The sequence below is a fragment of the Lycorma delicatula genome, chromosome 11, assembly GCF_047948215.1.
Source record: "Lycorma delicatula isolate Av1 chromosome 11, ASM4794821v1, whole genome shotgun sequence".
Lineage (NCBI taxonomy): Eukaryota > Metazoa > Arthropoda > Insecta > Hemiptera > Fulgoridae > Lycorma > Lycorma delicatula.
Window position 1 is genome coordinate 28,131,852 of NC_134465.1, and position 19,613 is coordinate 28,151,464.

At 30.5% G+C, this 19,613-nt stretch overlaps 2 protein-coding genes across 3 annotated transcripts in view; both read right to left on the reverse strand.

The window, feature by feature from the left end:
* LOC142332494 (xylosyl- and glucuronyltransferase LARGE2s-like) overlaps positions 1-13,379 on the reverse strand; it is a 57,538-nt gene extending 44,159 nt beyond the window's left edge. The window contains exons 1-3 of the mRNA XM_075378945.1: positions 13,281-13,379; positions 5,184-5,319; positions 665-888 (exon numbers count right to left, since the gene is read on the reverse strand). Of these exons, the coding sequence (XP_075235060.1) occupies positions 665-888; positions 5,184-5,319; positions 13,281-13,379 (459 nt within the window). The remainder of the gene's footprint in view (positions 1-664; positions 889-5,183; positions 5,320-13,280) is intronic.
* Positions 13,380-15,283: 1,904 nt separating this feature from the next.
* The window catches only part of LOC142332174 (protein ECT2-like), a 42,003-nt gene continuing 37,673 nt past the window's right edge, over positions 15,284-19,613 (reverse strand). Inside the window, exons 11-12 of one of the 2 annotated variants that reach the window (XM_075378453.1) lie at positions 18,899-19,052; positions 15,284-17,495 (exon numbers count right to left, since the gene is read on the reverse strand). In XM_075378453.1, the coding sequence (XP_075234568.1) occupies positions 17,221-17,495; positions 18,899-19,052 (429 nt within the window). In that variant the 3' untranslated portion in view covers positions 15,284-17,220. The remainder of the gene's footprint in view (positions 17,496-18,898; positions 19,053-19,613) is intronic. The other variant, XR_012758189.1, reaches the window with a different exon arrangement.

Genomic DNA, 19,613 nt, shown 5'->3' on the forward strand with positions numbered 1-19,613 from the left:
GTACCCAGGCACTATAGTGAAATGCTGGGATAACTGTATAAATGTAGCAGGGGATTACATCGAGAAATAAAAGTATTCTTTTACTATCATAAGTGTGTTCTATATTTATTAAAAATTATAATCCCAAATTATCAAGGAAAGGAGGTAAGTGATACAGAATGTCTGAGTTTGAGCTCTCTGGAATGAGAGAATATAATTATATCACTGTTATTTATTATAATTTTCCACGTAGTTTATTTATTTATTTTTTTAAATTAACAAATGAATTTAAAATACTAGAAAGATGCCAGGTTTTATACCATTACAAAATAATAAACTTACATAAAACAATTATATTAACAAAAAAATTGAAATCTTTTCAAATCATCTAATGTATAAAATGAATTTAAAAAAAAAACATATTCACAAATATTAACTGAATAACAGGCCTACCAGACAGATTTCCAATATAAATAAAATTAATTATACAACTATATATTATTTTACAGTTTATTAAGACTAAGTACAGATTCATTCAACAACTTTACTACATGCTGTTGCCATTATGTGATTAATGACTACAGCCAAGCCCAATCCTGGAGGAAAGAAGAAAACGATATATTAGGCAACAGAAATAAATGCCACTAAAAGTACATTAAATAAAAAGTTTTAATAAATATCATACCTGAAAATTATGACATGTTGGTGTAATAGTATTGACATTCATTGATAATGATGCTGATGATGATGATGAGTTGTTTGTACTTTTCATAGCTGCCACTAAATGATTCTGTGATATGGTTAACTGTCTTCTTAATAACTGATTTTCATCTTCCACTTCCCTAATACGATTAGCCAATCTTGTTTCACGACCAGCATAACCAAGAATATTATTATCAATATGCTCATCTATAAAAAATTAGCTTTTTTTTAATATAAAAAAACAACACAATATTTAAATATATTAAAAATCAATCTTTCAAAAACTAACGCATGCTCCTTTGTCAGTATATACTTAAAAAGAATGGGACAATGAATAATGTAAAGTAACAAAATTACCTGATTTAATTTATGCATACTAAATATAATTTGACTTACTTTATGTACACAAAATACTTATCAGATCTTTATGATCACACATGATCATAAAAGATTGAAGGATTAAAAAAAATTATTTTTTCCTTTTCATTGTTGCTGGATTTACTTTCCAATTGGAAGAGCGGTAACACAATTGATTAACTTCTATAGTTTTCTGTAAAACTTTAATCCACCATATAAACAGTCAAAACTGATATATCTACAGAATGTTTCAAAAACAACAAAAAACAAATTTTTATAATGTACACTTAAATTTTTCACAACTCAAATCTTAAATTATAGAAGTACTCTGATTACCAATTATTTTTTTTTGTTTCACAATAAATTATATAAGTCTTTCCTTTAATCTCAATCAGATTGTTACCAATTTCATCTAATTTTCAACCAAACTTGAAATTTTATCTACTGTTGCTTCAAAAATCATGTTCAGAATTAGTTTTCAGTTTGCAATTATACGAGTATTGTCTTGAAACACTAAACTCATTAGCAAAAATCCGGTTGGTATGAAGTCCAGAAATATTCGACTGACATAAATCTTTTAAAATCAAAGATTGAACAAAAGATTCTTGCAATACAGTATGACAGATATTGTCAGCTTCCTGAAAACACTCCTCTCTCATTTTTCTCCTTCAGTTTAATAAATGATTGGATTAAGTAACCATCACCATTTACAGTTTTATTAAAAATAAATAAATTACCTATTTCACACAGCAGCAGAGAATTTCACAATAAGTACCAGTGATGATGAGGTGAAGGAAGCTGTCGCCACTTGGATCTGAGAAAGACCACCAGAATTTTTCAGTGACAGAATGCAAAAACGTGTCACACACTGGGAAAAGTGTATCAGTGTAAATGGGGATTATATTGAAAAATAAATACTGCATTTTGTAACTAAAGTATTGTACTTTTATTCATTTTTGATCTCTTTTCATTCCCATGCTATGCATATATGTATAAAATTTATCAACCAAACCTCACATAGCCAGTCTTGCAAAATTTATGTAATGAACGTGATACTGATGATATATTGGAAATTGCAGATATGGAAATTTGAGATAAAACTATGACTTTTACATAATTGAAGGATTTATAATGAAATGAGGGTCAAATTAAAAAAAAACTCACTCTCTTTCTTGGGAAAAATTATATAGCTAATGCATGAAGAATAAATAATTAAATGAAATCTTTAATTTTAACACTGGACATATGTAAAGTTGAAAATTATGGTGCTATTAAACAGAATATTTATAGTTTTAACTAATTATTTCTGCAGGAACTTAATGCAGGATACATTATGATATGTTAACTATAAAAAGTCTTTCAAATAAAAAAATATTTTTTTTAATAGTAAAAGAATTCTGAATTGTACAAGCTGCATCAAGATTTAGTAGATGTAATATACAAATAGTATAAAAGTAGATGTAACATCATGTAGTATGCAAATTGTACTTATTTACTCAAATTTACTTCTCACAATAAGAAGTAAATTTTATAAAAATAAATATAAAATATGTTCAAAAAGTAATATATCAACCACCATGAATATTGCTCAAGCTTTCTTGGGCAAGTTTTGGGGAGAAATATGAATTTCAGTCCTGAGTCAAATAACACATTTTCGGTTTCAGTATTTTCAATCTAGCTAATTGTTTACTATCCCCACTCTGTCTTTAAGCACTTTGATTTTGAAAAAAACGGTTTACAAACAATAAGGAACAAGTCACGAGAACCTGCTTATCAAAGGTTGGAAGGTCGATACTCAAAAATCATGTTGCAGTTATGGCTTTTTTATGTTCACATGATCAGGCTTTCTTGTGGTGTAAATGTGAGTTTACATTATCAGTTTATTGTTTTATCAGAAGATAGTGAATCCTTGGATAGGTTTTTGTATGACCACAGTGTTTTATCAAAATCTAAGAAATGTCTGGATTGCAGAAATCAAATGACATTAAAAGAAAAAAGGTAATTGTTTTAGTGTCACAAAAGAATTATTACTGTTGATTCTTGTCAGAAAAGTTATAAAAGTGTGATAAAACATCTCACAAAATAAAAATATTTGTTTTTCCATCAAAATTTAACTAAAACAAAGGTTTGTCGACTTGAAGTGTTTTGGATTACAGTAATACCACCAAGTCAAGATTTCTTGTGTAACAAGATTCATATATCTTCTCGAACATGTGTTGACACCAATCATACCTTTGTAAAGTTTGTGTGCATGTTGTTTTAAAGGAATATTCAGTGATTGTAGCTGCTTTCAGTTTCAATTTGCAGAAGTGAAACTTTATTATTAATAATCAAACAGTACATTTTTCCCTGCACTATTAACATTAGTGGCTCTTGGAGGTCTACAATTGTTTGCAATCTGAAATTTACAACTACCTAACAGCAGAGGAGCAGAATATGTCCGAACACATGAACGTGGTTCAGGGGAAATTTCACGGAAATTTTTACCAGTCATTAAAAATAGAAATCACAAAGTAAATATCAACTGATGTATTCACACCATTTTTACAATTATTAACTAGAATAATTGATCTTTTAACAAGTTTTGAGAAGAAACAGTCATCCTACTGACTATTAGGCATAATGGGAACAAAGGTAGCAATGTCATTCCTGGTGAGCAATGACTCATAAACTCAAATCGCGACAGGTAAGGGATGATGCATTTCTGAAAAGATGCATTGTGGTCACCAGTGTTTGCAAGCGTGAGTGTCTCGTCTCCTCTCTACTACACTATTCATTTAGTTGCTTTTGGGTAGGCAATAGTGCTTCTTTGTTTTCATTAGTTGGCCACCTGCAAGCATATTGTTTTCTTTTAATAGTAAAGTAGTTACGTAAATTTTAATAGTTTTAAGTGATATACACAATATACAGTATAGTAAGTATAAAATATCGTAATTGTACATTAATTAACTATATTGACATTTAAAAGTAAGCAAGATGTAAATTGTGCACTTTGTGACTGGCACAGTAGATGCGATAAACTTGGAAATCATTTAGTAAATAACACCCAAATGAAAAATCAAGAACTAAAGATCAAGCTAGTATTTCTGTATTTTTTTAATAAATTGAATGTCTGCAACCCATGTATTTTTATTATTTCTCTTTTTATAACTGATCACAATTGGTCGGTAAAATGTAACAAACCCTCGCCTTAGTTTTGGAGAAATTTCTGACCGAAAAATTGTGTTTGGGGGAAATTTCAGGGATCTGAACATTTTCTGCTCCCCTGCTTAACAATTAACCATTTTGTAAACTTTTTTAATTCAGACACCGGGGCTCAAATGCAAGTGATAGAAAGAATATGGCATGAAGTTCAAGTAAATGTATCTAACCAAAAGCACCATTTATTCTTTGGCGATCTGATCAAATTCATGTTCCATCGACTCAACCTGAACTACAGATTGCAAATCCATGTCCTGTTTAAAACAATTGGCAGCTCAGTTCTGACCAACAGTAGCAGGCAAACAAAAGCATCCAACAGACAGACAATTCAGAATCTTCTGAGAAGACTTTTAAGATTAATTATATTTTTATGAGTTTCTGATTTAAAACAAACATTCTTTTGTTCTTCATACTAAGTTTAAATTAATATACCTTAATAACAAAGGGTTTAGGGGCAGGAGGGAAACTGTAAACATTTACCTCAAATGATAACATATTAAAATGAATGAATAATTGGTAGTTTGCATTCAAGAAGACATATGCTTACATTTCACAAACCAATGCCTCTCTTTGAAACTATACTGGTGGAAAACCATAACTCATCCTCCAAACATCCCTGTCCTTTCTTTCCCCCTCTGACTTTCACTGTTTGGTTTGTTAAAAAAAGAACATCTCAGAGGAATATGTTCGCTGGCAATATAGTGAAAAAAACATTACAATATTCTTAAAGTAAATGTGCAAAAACTTCTACACAGAGGAATCATTAAAATGATTTATTCCCAGACAAGTAAAATAAGCACGCAGATTTTTATTTTTTCCTGAACTGTAATAAATATATCAATATATATACCAAAAAATTTATCTGATACATAATAAATGCTATAAATTTAAAATTGACTTTTTGAGAAAGATATTACTTTTACACAAATATATTTATTACTTACCATGTTGCTCAAAAAATGTGTAATAGTATAAAACAACAGAGCCAACAATGACTCCAAATATAAAGCTGGTCAGCCGATGCCGAAGGAGTAAACTAGAAATACCATGACGATTTCTTCGTCGAGATATTTTGAAAATCTAAAACAAAGCAGAAAAAGGAAAAATTTGCATACCTTCTGTCAAGTAATACTAATTTTACTTGAAAGTTGTAAAACTATTCACCCTGTCGCCAAGTACAAGTGAAAGGTTACAAGATTATTGCTTGCTCAATCCTGTAAGCAATCCAATTCCACTTAAAGTAACTTTTTAGATAAACCCTTTTAAAAATTGTAATAGTTTTTACTACCATATATTCCAATAATATTGTTGATGGAGATATCCTCCTTTTGTTCCTTGCATCATTATATATCCTGCTTAAAATTGAATCCCACACTTCCAGAATCACTCATTTGAAAATTTTCGAATGAAAAATCATTACTTCAAATTCAAGAAATTATTGTGTGCATAATAGGAACTTTAGCAAACGTAACTACATAATAATTTTAACAAATCGTAATGCAAACAATTATACGGGCTCCACACTCCATATATCTCAAAGCCAAACACAAGTTACAGTTTACAGATCAGTTTATTAGCGATTCCTTCGGGTAACTTAATTTACACTTTGTTAGTCGATCTAACAACGAAATGATGTAATTTTTTAAAAAAATATAAAAACATTACAACGCAAGACACAATTTAAGGTTACGTGCCCAATAAAACTCTCTAATGATAAATTATCGAATAATTTATAAAAAAAAAATAATAATAATAAAATTGTAAGCAATTTTTTAAAGTATATTGGGTAACCTTAAAATTATTAACAAAATATCTTTACAACAAACCTATTAAAACCTTACATTCTCTGTCAGATGCAATAGTTTTCAGTACGCATAAATACTGTGCTAAAATCAAAACAAACTAGTGCTCACACGATCTCATGAAATTTTGTGGATGAAAAAGTCCCTTAGAACCCTAGCTATAAGGATAGATCTATATATATATAAAATAACTAGGATGTATTTTGATAGATTACTACATAAAAATAAAATAACTGTTAAGAAAGGACTTAACAAAATCTATAAATGTTTAAAATCACAAAATCGGTGATTTTAAACATTTATAGACTTTGTTAAGTAAAGGTAAATCGTATGTGTTCTCTTTATTAACGTAATTACCTAATAATTAAATCCTGTAATTAGTTAAGCAAACTTACTTTTCTTGCACCCACCACCCATAAACAAAGTTTATTTATTAATTTTTTTTGTATTTTGTCAAATTGAATTTCTCATTTTTAATATTAAATTGCTTTGTACACCTGCTTTACTAATGTACAACGATATAGAATTGTAAGCTTGCAAAAGTTTTGTAATTCAATCGTATCTTCATATTATGTTAATTAAATAGAGTATATTAACAAATGCTTTTGAATAGATTTATAGAATTTCAATTGGACTGCTTCAGCTATTATTGCTGGTTTCATACTTCTTGTAATTTCGAATCATAGAGAGAGCAGATAAATTCAAGTACTAGATAAACAATGTTTAGGGGTAGCTCCATGATGATATTTTCTGACTGTTAGTGGTGACTAACCCAAAACACTAGCCTGGGTTTGATAGAAATCTTATTAACATGATTTGTAAAGAATTGCACACAGTTTACACCTAAGTCACACACTACCTCCTCACAACATATAATTTCATGAGAGATATTATACTTTTAAGAAAAGATTATAACTTTACTCTTGTCTAGATTTAATGGCTTATGATTTGTAATAAACCATCTACGTATCTTATCAGTATCTTTCTGCAGCACAACAAAATAGTGGTCACCGTTTACTTTTATAAGAAGTTTCAGACCGTCAGCAAACAGTAAGATATTAGACTGACTATCTATTCCAATCATATTAAACAAAAGTGCAAGAACTTGAACCTTGTGAAACCCCAGAATAGCCAAATAGCATTTAGAAACTAACCCAACCACCTTGCCATAGTGGTCCCCAACCACCATATTATACAATCAGTGATTCTGTTCATGACCAACTTACTCAACAGTATGCTGTGCTGCAGTATGTCAAACACTTTCCTAAAATGAAAATATATAACATCAACTATAATACGAAAGGTAAAGTCGATAGATGGGTGGAATATATTGAAGAGTTATACGGAGGAAATGAATTAGAAAATGGTGTTATAGAGGAAGAAGAGGAAGTTGAGGAGGATGAAATGGGAGAAACAATACTGAGATCTGAATTTAAGAGAGCATTAAAAGATTTAAATGGCAGAAAGGCTCCTGGAATAGACGGAATACCTGTAGAATTACTGCGCAGTGCAGGTGAGGAAGCGATTGATAGATTATACAAACTGGTGTGTAATATTTATGAAAAAGGGGAATTTCCGTCAGACTTCAAAAAAAGTGTTATAGTTATGATACCAAAGAAAGCAGGGGCAGATAAATGTGAAGAATACAGAACAATTAGTTTAACTAGTCATGCATCAAAAATCTTAACTAGAATTTTATACAGAAGAATTGAGAGGAGAGTGGAAGAAGTGTTAGGAGAAGACCAATTTGGTTTCAGGAAAAGTATAGGGACAAGGGAAGCAATTTTAGGCCTCAGATTAATAGTAGAAGGAAGATTAAAGAAAAACAAACCAACATACTTGGCGTTTATAGACCTAGAAAAGGCTTTCGATAACGTAGATTGGAATAAAATGTTCAGCATTTTAAAAAAATTAGGGTTCAAATACAGAGATAGAAGAACAATTGCTAACATGTACAGGAACCAAACAGCAACAATAACAATTGAAGAACATAAGAAAGAAGCCCTAATAAGAAAGGGAGTCCGACAAGGATGTTCCCTATCTCCGTTACTTTTTAATCTTTACATGGAACTAGCAGTTAATGATATTAAAGAACAATTTAGATTCGGAGTAACAGTACAAGGTGAAAAGATAAAGATGCTACGATTTGCTGATGATATAGTAATTCTAGCCGAGAGTAAAAAGGATTTAGAAGAAACAATGAATGGCATAGATGAAGTCCTACGCAAGAACTATCGCATGAAAATAAACAAGAACAAAACAAAAGTAATGAAATGTAGTAGAAATAACAAAGATGGACCCCTGAATGTGAAAATAGGAGGAGAAAAGATTATGGAGGTAGAAGAATTTTGTTATTTGGGAAGTAAAATTACTAAAGATGGACGAAGCAGGAGCGATATAAAATGCCGAATAGCACAAGCTAAACGAGCCTTCAGTAAGAAATATAATTTGTTTACATCAAAAATGAATTTAAATGTCAGGAAAAGATTTTTGAAAGTGTATGTTTGGAGTGTCGCTTTATATGGAAGTGAAACTTGGACAATCGGAGTATCTGAGAAGAAAAGATTAGAAGCTTTTGAAATGTGGTGCTATAGGAGAATGTTAAAAATCAGATGGGTGGATAAAGTGACAAATGAAGAGGTATTGCGGCAAATAGATGAAGAAAGAAGCATTTGGAAGAATATAGTTAAAAGAAGAGACAGACTTACAGGCCACATACTAAGGCATCCTGGAATAGTCGCTTTAATATTGGAAGGACAGGTAGAAGGGAAAAATTGTGTAGGCAGGCCACGTTTGGAGTATGTAAAACAAATTGTTGGGGATGTAGGATGTAGAGGGTATACTGAAATGAAACGACTAGCACTAGATAGGGAATCTTGGAGAGCTGCATCAAACCAGTCAAATGACTGAAGACAAAAAAAAAAAAAAAAAAAAAATAACATCAACCTAACCTCTATTCTCAATTTTGAAGGCCACAAATGAGATTTCATTCAGGTCTGTAACTGTAGCTCTTCAGACCACGAAACTACAGCACGAATCAATAACATTGCATAAAGTCTCATAAAATTTTATGTAAACAACTTTTTCAAAGACTCAATTGAGCTCTGACATAGGTTTATAATTACTTATATCATGTAAATCATCATTTTTGAAAACTAATGATACCAGTGGACTCTTCCAGATCTTTGAAAAGAACTTTAGCATCCGTAACAATAGTATTTCCTGTATTAGGACAAACAACTTGAACTGTTCATGAATGATTTAATATATTTAAAATGTTGGCCGGCTCATCGTATTTCATTGTTAATTGCTCTCCTTAACTTATCTTTATAGAGAATCAATTTTACTTTTCTTCTAAGGCCCAAAAATTTAACAACTTCTCAAGTTGTGTAGATAACCTCAATTTTGTAATTCTCTATGAGCCACATGTTTGCTTAAATCATCTAATAATTAGATGAAAGGAAAAACATGATGGATATTTATTATTTGCTATATATTTTTACAGGTATGCAACAGGCAATTATGGGGAAGAAAATTTCACTTAACACGCAAGCTGTCTCATTTGCACTAGAAGATGTATGTACCTTCTAGTGCAAATATATATATATATATATATATGTTCTGATTTGAGTAATCATCTGCCACAAAATTTATTTATTATCATAAAAAGAAAATAAAAGAAATTAGGGTTGCTGAATTGGACATTTGCGTGTACTTACCAGAAGGAGAAAAAAATTTAAGTACATTATAGTTTTAAAAAGTATATCTTTAAAATATAATAACCACTATATATGTGACTGATTATCATTAATATTAATAAATGAACTACAAAGTAGTTTTTTTTTATTACGACTTACAAGCTGGATTACTCAGAGTTGAATTTCTTGAACTCTTAAAACTTAATAAACTTTAATAAAATTAGTTTTTTTTATTTTGTTTTTTAACATGTAAATATTTATATCTACATGTTCTTGGTGAACAATAAAGAAAATTATAAATCATTAAATAGCAGAACATTCTCAAAATTACTTTCAAAAACTCTAACTTTTAGTAAATTAAATTAAATATTTTTCATAGACATCAAATAAGATTAATAACTGAATACAAAATAACAACATATATATATTTATTTAAATTACAACATTAACATAAGAAATATTCATAACATACTTATAATTCTATGTCTTTAATAACAGATGTATCAAGTAAGATAAAAAATATATCTTTAAAATATTAATCTTTAACAATCATAGGTAACTCATATTAATTTAATAATATTAATAAATAAATTTATCAACTTACATTTGATGAACCATATAAATTAACTAATAAAATTAACATATTATTCTTCTATATAATTACAGTAACAATATTCAACATTTAAGTCAGACTGACTTTCATTATCGGAGAGTCAATCTAACTACATAAATAACTTAATTTTTTAAAAGGTCTTCAATTTTACTTATTTATTTTGATCCCTAGTTAATCTGATCACCTAGTGTCTTGGTTTCATATAATAGCATATTCATCCCAACATTTTAAGTATTTCAATTTCAAATTATACGGCATAACTTCAAACACATTAATTGTAGAGGAGAATGTCCTCTACATTTTTTGTTTGAAAAACTTTTCTCTAAAATGCATAGATTCAGAGAAAAACGCATTTCAAAAACTTTTTGAGTTTTTCAAAAATCTATGGGAGGGGATGTTAAAAATTTGGAGTTAAGCTTCCCTCATCACCCTAACATATGGAAAAAACATCAATCGGTAGGTAAGGATTTTCAAATAAAAATACAAATTGACTGTACTACAACAATTTTTTTTGTTTTACTCAGATATTACGGAAACTACTGGATATGATTCTGAAACCTGTTTTATTCAAATTGTCAGGTTAAAAATCATAAAGACCATCAAGTTTACCCCTTAATTTGGGTTTCTAGAGTTTCAGTATAGTTTTATTTCACTCTCTGCCCAGAAATTAGGGTGCTAAATTTTTGCTAGCCATAACTGACTAATGGTACATTTCTGGACCCATGTTTGTATGAATTTTTTTCACTAGTAGAATGAGCTCAGAAAGTGCCATTAACACTATGTGAATCACTGTATATTGCTTGGATTGTTTTACATTATTCTATGTAAAACAATTTATGGGAAAATTTTTATCTATGTTGTAAACTAAATTCCAGATCTTAGTACAGAATGTTATATTAACCACTAAAGTAATAGGACAGCCATTGCTTTCCTATTATAAGGTACTGTAAAACTTATTAACTACAACTTATCAATAATTATATATATATATTATTTTACTGAAATTCTTTCTAAGATTCATATTATTCCTCTGTACTGTTAATTATATTTAAATTCTATTAAATATATCACCTAGTGCAAAATATTGAGATAAGGCACATTTAAGTATTAAAGTATTTTCATGGATAATTAATGTAAGATATGTCTTATCTCAATATTCTGTACTAGGTGGTTATTTTATTTAAATTTAAGTATATACATCCCCGCTGGATTGGTCTAGTGGTGAACGCATTTTCACAAATCAGCTGATTTCAAAGACAAGAGTTTCAATGTTCAAATCCTAGAAAAGGCAGATTTATACAGATTTGAATACTAGAACGTGGATACCAGTGTTCTTTGGTGGTTGGGTTTCAATTAATCACACATCTCAGAAATGGTCAACCTGAGACTGTCCAAGACTACACTTCATTTACACTCATGCATACCATCTTCTAAAGTAATACCTGACGTATTACAATATTAGGTAGATTTATGACAATATATATTAGGTTGAATAATGATAATAGAACAAATGAAAATATTAGGTTTTAAAGATTAAATTATTCCAGTATGGATAGAAAAATTACATGGATGTTTATAATACATTTAACCAATATGCATATAACCAAATGTACATAACACAATTTAAACCAATATTTGTTTCGGTTCCGCCTGGCAGCTGATGAGCTGTGCATCTGCAGGGAGGTCCAGTCAAACGAACACATGATGTTTGACTGCCAAGCTCTTGGGAGGGAGGGGGCAGAACCTCGGGCCAACCTGGAACTTAGAGGTCAAGGGGGAAAATTGGCCACTCATAAGCAGTGAGTCAGTGTTGCAAGAGCTGCACTGTCAGCCCATGTGGGGATTCCTTGATGCCGTTGCTTTGTTGAACCGGCACCAGTAGTTTATAGAAGAGAAAATCTCCTACCTCGCTGCTGTGGGAAGCTACCTGAGAATTACAGCTGGCCACCAGTCAACTGATCCAAGCGCTTTAAAATGGTGGACAGGTACTTGCTGGCATTCAGCAAACAAGGCGTGGCAGCGAATTACTGTCTTGATGATATAAATTTATTTCATATATATTTTCATATAAATGGGTGTGCCTACCCATTTTAGTTATATATGACCAGTGAGCAGTTGGGTTACACAAGCAACTGGTGTAATAGACTGCGCTTATATCGTTCACGCAATTAGGTTAGCTCAGGGGGCTATCAGGAACTAGGTCACTTTAACTGTTTCAAGTAGCCCTTCGAGGCACAGACATTCAGTCTCATGATTTAGGGCAATCGAATGGGGTGGTGGCGAGAGAAATGCCAGTAAATCCAAGCCCTCTGATAAGTCTACTGGTGAAATTGGTGAGCCATCCCTTTGGAATAGATGAAACATTTGATCTGCACTTAACTAGCTCGTATTAAAGCGCAATGTAATCACGCAACTTTTGATGCGGCGTTCTCTAACCCACATATGAATCAATACCAGAAACAGCCAAGATCTATTGCTTTGCTAGGCATAAGGCTCTAAGGAGCTAGGCTAGGCACTAAGGAGTTCAGCACCTTTTCTTAGCTCTAAATAATTACTTCCAGTTCTTACTGTTGCTCCATGTTATTACCTCTCTTGGCGGCCTTCTATTGTTAATTACTGCTTTTGTTTCTGTCAGTATAAAAATAATAATAACACAAATCTGGTTATGTTACAAGAAGAATTTTATAATATTATAAATAGTTTGAATCCTAATGTTATAGTTTATACAGACGCTCTAAAAATGTTAATTCTGTTGGTTGTGATTTTGTGGTTGGCGACAGAACATATATTTTTGCCCTTCCCAGCATTGACAGTATATTTTTTGCGAAGCTGTATGCTGTTAATAAGGCCTAAAAATATAATCGCACAACATTTCAACACATACTTGTCTGCTCAGTTTCCATGAGTGCCTTACAAATGATTAGTGACATGAACTCCAGACTCCGTATTGTATATGAGATTCAGAGTCTTATTTCTCAAATGACTCAATGTAATACAATTGTGAGCTTCTGCTGGATTACTAGCCATAATGGAATTTCAGGGAATGAGCATGCTTATGATGCAGCAAAAGAAGTTTGTTCCCAACCTCCTTTCACCAGACGTATTGTCTCAAATGATCTTATCTGTTTTCTGAAGAGGGTGGTTCATGATGAGGCAAAGTGACAACAACAATAAACTTCGTCCAGTTAAGAACACTGTGTTCCATTGTTTTTTTCATGTTTGAAAAAAAAACATGAATAAAACACAGCTCCTCATGCAGAAATAATTGTCAAGAGGAGGTTGTTTTGTGCCATGTGCAAATAGGACACACCAAGATCACTCTTGGATATCTGATAACACAACAGATGCACCCAACAGCGAGCATGTTTGTGCTCGTTGCGACTGCCAAGTAACTGTGCACCACATCCTTGTGGATTGTATCTGCTATGCAGCACTGCATCCCAAATTTAAACTAGGGGCTGACATGAGAAATAAGTTTAGGAACAATAAAACAATATTATCTAATCTTTTACGATTTCTAAGAGTCATCTGTTTATATTCAAATATTTGTGTATTCCAGAGTAACTTTCAGCTATTTATACCATTTGGCATATAAAAAATGATAATTTTATTGTTTTAATTTAGATTATTGATGTAATATTTCATTGTGGTTTTATTTCATTTTTTGGGTTTTTAGTTTTTAATTTAATTTTTAATATTTATTTATGTACTATATAAATATTGTATCTGAGCTTTGATAACAACATTTTGTTGAGTGCACAGGAAAAAATTAAGGATTCAGTTGTTTAAAGATACTCTAAAAAAAACTCTGAAAAGTTGTTATAATCATAGCAGTTTGCTACATTACATCACATACATACATTACATACAGATTTACATTACATCAGCAAATTCAAAAATTTTTTAAAACTTTCTTTCTAAAGAAACTAACTTTCCTAAAGAAATAAATATTGCATGTAATTCAGGTATTTGCAACAATCACTGTAGAAGTGTTTATACTCGTTCCATTTTCTTTATGAAGCACACAATACGGATTGTACTCATACCAATACATATGTTATATTTGCTCTACCAAGTACCCACGTTATTTGAAAAATTACATTTATCGTGAAACTTTACACCTGAACTAATCTGCTATTAAAAATTAGTATCCGATTTTATTTAAAAACATTTAAGTTTACTATAAATATCCAAAACTTTTTTTAAAAAAGCTGATAACATAGTTGTAGGACGTTCCTGTTTTTTCTGATCCACGAATTAGACACACACACACACACACACACACACACACACACACACACACACACACACACACACAACATATTTTAAAATATTTACAATTTTATTTAAATATAATATTTTTTGTACAGATGTACATCAGCGCTCCTTGTGGTGAAAGGGGATATTATAGACACAAGTATACCCACTTAGCCACTAGTTTAGAACATTTTTTGGGTGGGGGAAAGATTTTTAAAAAAATTTTTTGGCAAATATTATTACTTTTCAATTATTAACAAATCTGTCTAAGAAAAATAAGATTATAATTCAGTGAAATCTCAAGATACTGAGGGTTACCTTGCTCTACACCTTACCCCCTTGATATTTTAAGTTGAAATGGCATCAATGCCATTATACAGAAGCAATTTAATGCCCCATATATAGAAGTAATCTGACCAATTTTGGTCCAAACTAGTCCAGTAGTTCTGGAGGTATAAGATGTGAGACACTGAACATCCATGCATACATATGAACATCCAACAAATTTACATTTGGATTTCTGGATTGCTTAGTTGTCAAACTGTCAAGATCCGGTTAAAACAGCATATGCTGAAATTGGACCGATTGCAATACTTTCCCTTCTACAGCTATAGCTCTGCTATACTGCTAGATGGGAAAGTAAAAAAAAAAATTTTAATTTAAAAAAAAAACAATTCAGAGATTCAGGCAATCTTTAATCTACTTACCACAACAAAGTTGTAAAGGTACCATACATAACATAAATAATTATATCAACAAACAGTTTACTATGAATATTGTAATGAAAATGAACTATTTTGTATACTTATATCTAAACAAAGACAATCTTATACATATTTTTAAGAACTCCTTTAACATGAGGAGGTGGGTGGAATAAGGGTAATTTTGCCAAAATGCCCTTTTTCAGAAAATTTCTTTATTTTATAGCATGTAATGCTATCTAGCAGACTCTGCCGGAACTATTTCAATACGTTCAAGATCAGCTGAGCTATACTTTTTTTGCGAAGGTACAATATTACTCTTCTTCCAGACAGCAAGGTATTGAAACTATGTTGACGGTACATCACACCAAACCTTTATAACAGTATTTTGTTTGTGCTTTAAACTAATAATAAAATAAGTTCTGTGGACAAAAGTATTAGTTGTGATAGTGACAGTAGTTCTACAATTGATTGTATGAGTAGCAGTGAATTATATGATTCATCTAAGATAGAAAGAAACAAAGGTTACCAGAAGTTAAAACAAATCTTCTTGGAAGAGTACACAATAGTATGAAGAAAAGAAACACAAACATGAATCATATCAAAATGCAAAAGGTACCAGAATAGAAACTAAGAAGTTTAAATGTGCCAAATCAATCAGGATCAAAAGTATATTCTTTTGATCTTTTTGAGACCTTTTTAAATGAACGGCAAATTAGCATAAAGAGCATGAGAGGTAAACATAAAAACAGATCCCACAAGATTAAGAACATGATTTGGAAAATGACTGAAGAACGTTGGGCATCCATTTCATCTTCCCAAAGCCTTACAATTCCTTACAAAAAAGAAGAAAATTATAATATGATAATCCTGAGCTTAGTGTTAAAAGACCATACAAGCTTTTTGAAGAATATTTTAAGAAAAAACTGATAAGTATTTCAAAATGAAATATGAAACATGCCATAGGTATTTTAAAAAATTAATTTTTAATACGCACTTAGACAATCAAGAAGTGACATTTGCGATTTCTGTATTCAGTATAAAATCACTCTTAAAAGAAAATGCCAATAATACATGTAAGATGAAATATGATCTACATTTGAAAAAAATTTGAAATGTACAAAGAAATAAAATAAAACTATATATCACAATATGTAAATGATAAATCGTTATTAATTCTTGAATTTGATTTCAGGCAAAACAGGCCTTTTCCAAAACTGGTAGTTAATGCTTAGTTTTATAAGAGACTACTGTGATTTTATATATTTAATATTCATACACACAATGATAATTCAAGTTGTTTTTATTGATAATTAGAGAATGAAGGGGATGAAAACTGTGACAGTGTTTGTTCGTTGTTGTACGACTGCATAAGTAAAAACAATTAATCTGTCTACAAGTAGAATTGTTTTCTTATGCTATGGGAGCACAAAATAAAAGTGTTAAGTGTCAAAATTTTTAGCTTGCCTATCAAAAAATGTTATCTGTCGAAATAGAGCATGATAACGAATGGTAATTAATGTTTTCATTCAGTTTAATAAATTATGAATATAATCTTCACTAATGAGGTGTGAATTTTCAAATGCATTTATCTCGGAACTACTGTTTAACAAAATTGCCCTTCTTCCACCCAGCTCCTCATATACATTTATTTGTTGACAATTTTTCTAAAAGATTTTTTAGACAAGATTGACAATGAAAGCTAAAATTTTAACAGTATTACTATCTTTTATTAATAAAAATTTGCTTTTTTTAACAAGAAAAAATATTTTTTTAAAATCATACAAATAATTAAAATCTGATTAAAAACAGAATATTCTAAGACTGAATCACTGGTATTGCAATAGTTATTACAGCCATAATAATATAATAAAATACAAGAGTAAAACTTAAGAAATCTATATACATTATTAAAAAAGTGATTTTATGGTGTTAAACAAATTTCGTTTGCAACCACTACTATTTGATTTCAACATATCGACTTCAGAAGGTAGTAATGAAGCTAAAAATGTTTCAAAGTTTGAAGAATTATTAATATACTGAATACAACGTGCAATATTTTTAATTAACAATTCTTTTGATAATTCACTGTTATTAATATATAATTCACAATAACGTATACAGTAAATAGTCTCTCTAACATCACAATCTCTCCGATAGACTAATGCGAATGAATTTTTAACATCTGAAAAATTCAATAATACATTTAAATAAAATGGTAAGCATGGACTTGCATATACACAGACACACAATCACCTACACAGTATATAATACAGTGACTAACTCATATTATCTAATAAATATTTTATCATGTGCACACTATGTATAAAAAAGATTCATCTGATTTCAAAAGGTTTTATTTTTTAAACAAATGAATATACATGTTTGAATATGAAATTTTATCTATTTACAATTTTCACAAATGCTCAATATGGTCCCCTCCGGATACAGCTGTTGTTATATGGTTTTGTAGTTTTTCTACAATTGCTGGAAGAGGTGGCATATAAATATAATTTTTCACAAATCCCCCTCCCACAAGAAGAAAAAAATCGCACACAGTTGACGTGAGATCAGGGTGAAATGTCAAATCAGCAGGTACCTTATGGCCAATCTGCAAATTCAAGCATTTCTTAACAATGATAGATGGTGGTGTTCCATCTTGCTGAAGAATGTATTTATTAGAATATGCTTTTAACTGTGAGAAAAGTCAGTTTTGCAAAATTTCCAGATATGAGTTTTCCATAACGCTGTTTTCCACAGATCGTAAACCTTTTTTTGAATAACAGCACAGAAGACATTGACTTTTAGATAATCTTTCTCATACTCAACTGTTGCATGTAGCGACTCTGATCCCCCATATCCTATGTTATGGAAATTCACCTTTCCACTTAGATGAGATGTGGCCTCATTTTTTCCTGCTTGTCGACGATGAATTCACAAAATTCCACACGTCATTGTTCATTACCTCAGCAGAGGGCTTGTACCAATTGTTGGAGTGCTCAACATTTTCATTCGATCCACAGGGGGCAACCTGCTGATTTCGCTTTACTTAAATATTCTGTTTCTTGAAACTGGTTGGTGCCAACATCAAATGCTCTGAGCAGTAGGATGTATTGTCAATGAAAATCTTGCTGCATGCTTGTCACAGACTTGCAACTGTTAAAGCAGAGGACACAGAATACTCTCTGTTGGAGGGTTGCCATAATGATGCAAACTATAAGAAACATATTACAAGGAAGACACCTGCTGGCAATCAAGTGTAACTCTAGAATTCCCTCTTTTATATGCTAAATGATTCGTTCATTAGTGGTGAACGGTTGCAGAGTTAAAACCTTTTGAAATCAGATTGATCTCTTAGGTATATTCTGTTATTTTATTTGCAAATGATGTAAGACTAAAATTACTTTCTTAAGGTGAAGTGAATGCTCAATTTTAATATATTGCAGATCAAAAAAAGAACTTTATACATATAGGTTATTATAAATGAAATTTTCACTTTCGACAGCTTATTAAAAGTTTACTTTTTAAGAGTTGATATAGTTTTAATACTTTTTTTAAGTTTTTAAAATACTATTAATCAATACAAACCATCATCATCCTGTATATCTATAACTCTTTTCAGTTCAGCAAGAGATATAGTGGTAAGATGTTTGTATGGTTTACCATCTGCAACCTTAGAATATCTATTTTCTTTTTCACCGGCCAAAATAAGAGATTTTACACTTTTTCTTACACGACAAACCTGTTTAACAAGGATACAATAACTAAAGTAATAAAACTTCATAAATTTCTTAACGAAATACTTTAAAAAGATATGAATACAACAGAACTTTTTACACAGAATTCAAATTAATTTTAGAATTAGCACAAAAGAATGTAGATGTAAACATTACAATTATTTAAAATTTCAGTATTAAGTATTTAAAATACATACTCACACACGATTATTTTACCCAAAAAGTATTATCATAGTCATAAGAAATGTTGTAGGCTTAAGAAAGATATGTTACAATAAAATTTTAAAAGATTATACAGTATTTCTTTGTTGCTGTCTGCCATGTGATTCTTGAAGAAATTCTGGCAAGAACTCTTAAAACGTCTATGCAGTATTGTTCAGCTTTATTTAATGTATCGCAAAGTTCTAACATTTAATTTGGTCTTAGTTGAGATCCTATTTAATCATCTAATCCTCTTTAATCTTTGAATTATTGACCTTTGGGAACTTGTTTATTAACTATGCATTCTTTTCTCAAAGATTCTCATAAACAAGTTTTAAATGTGGGTCCTTTTTAATCAACAACTT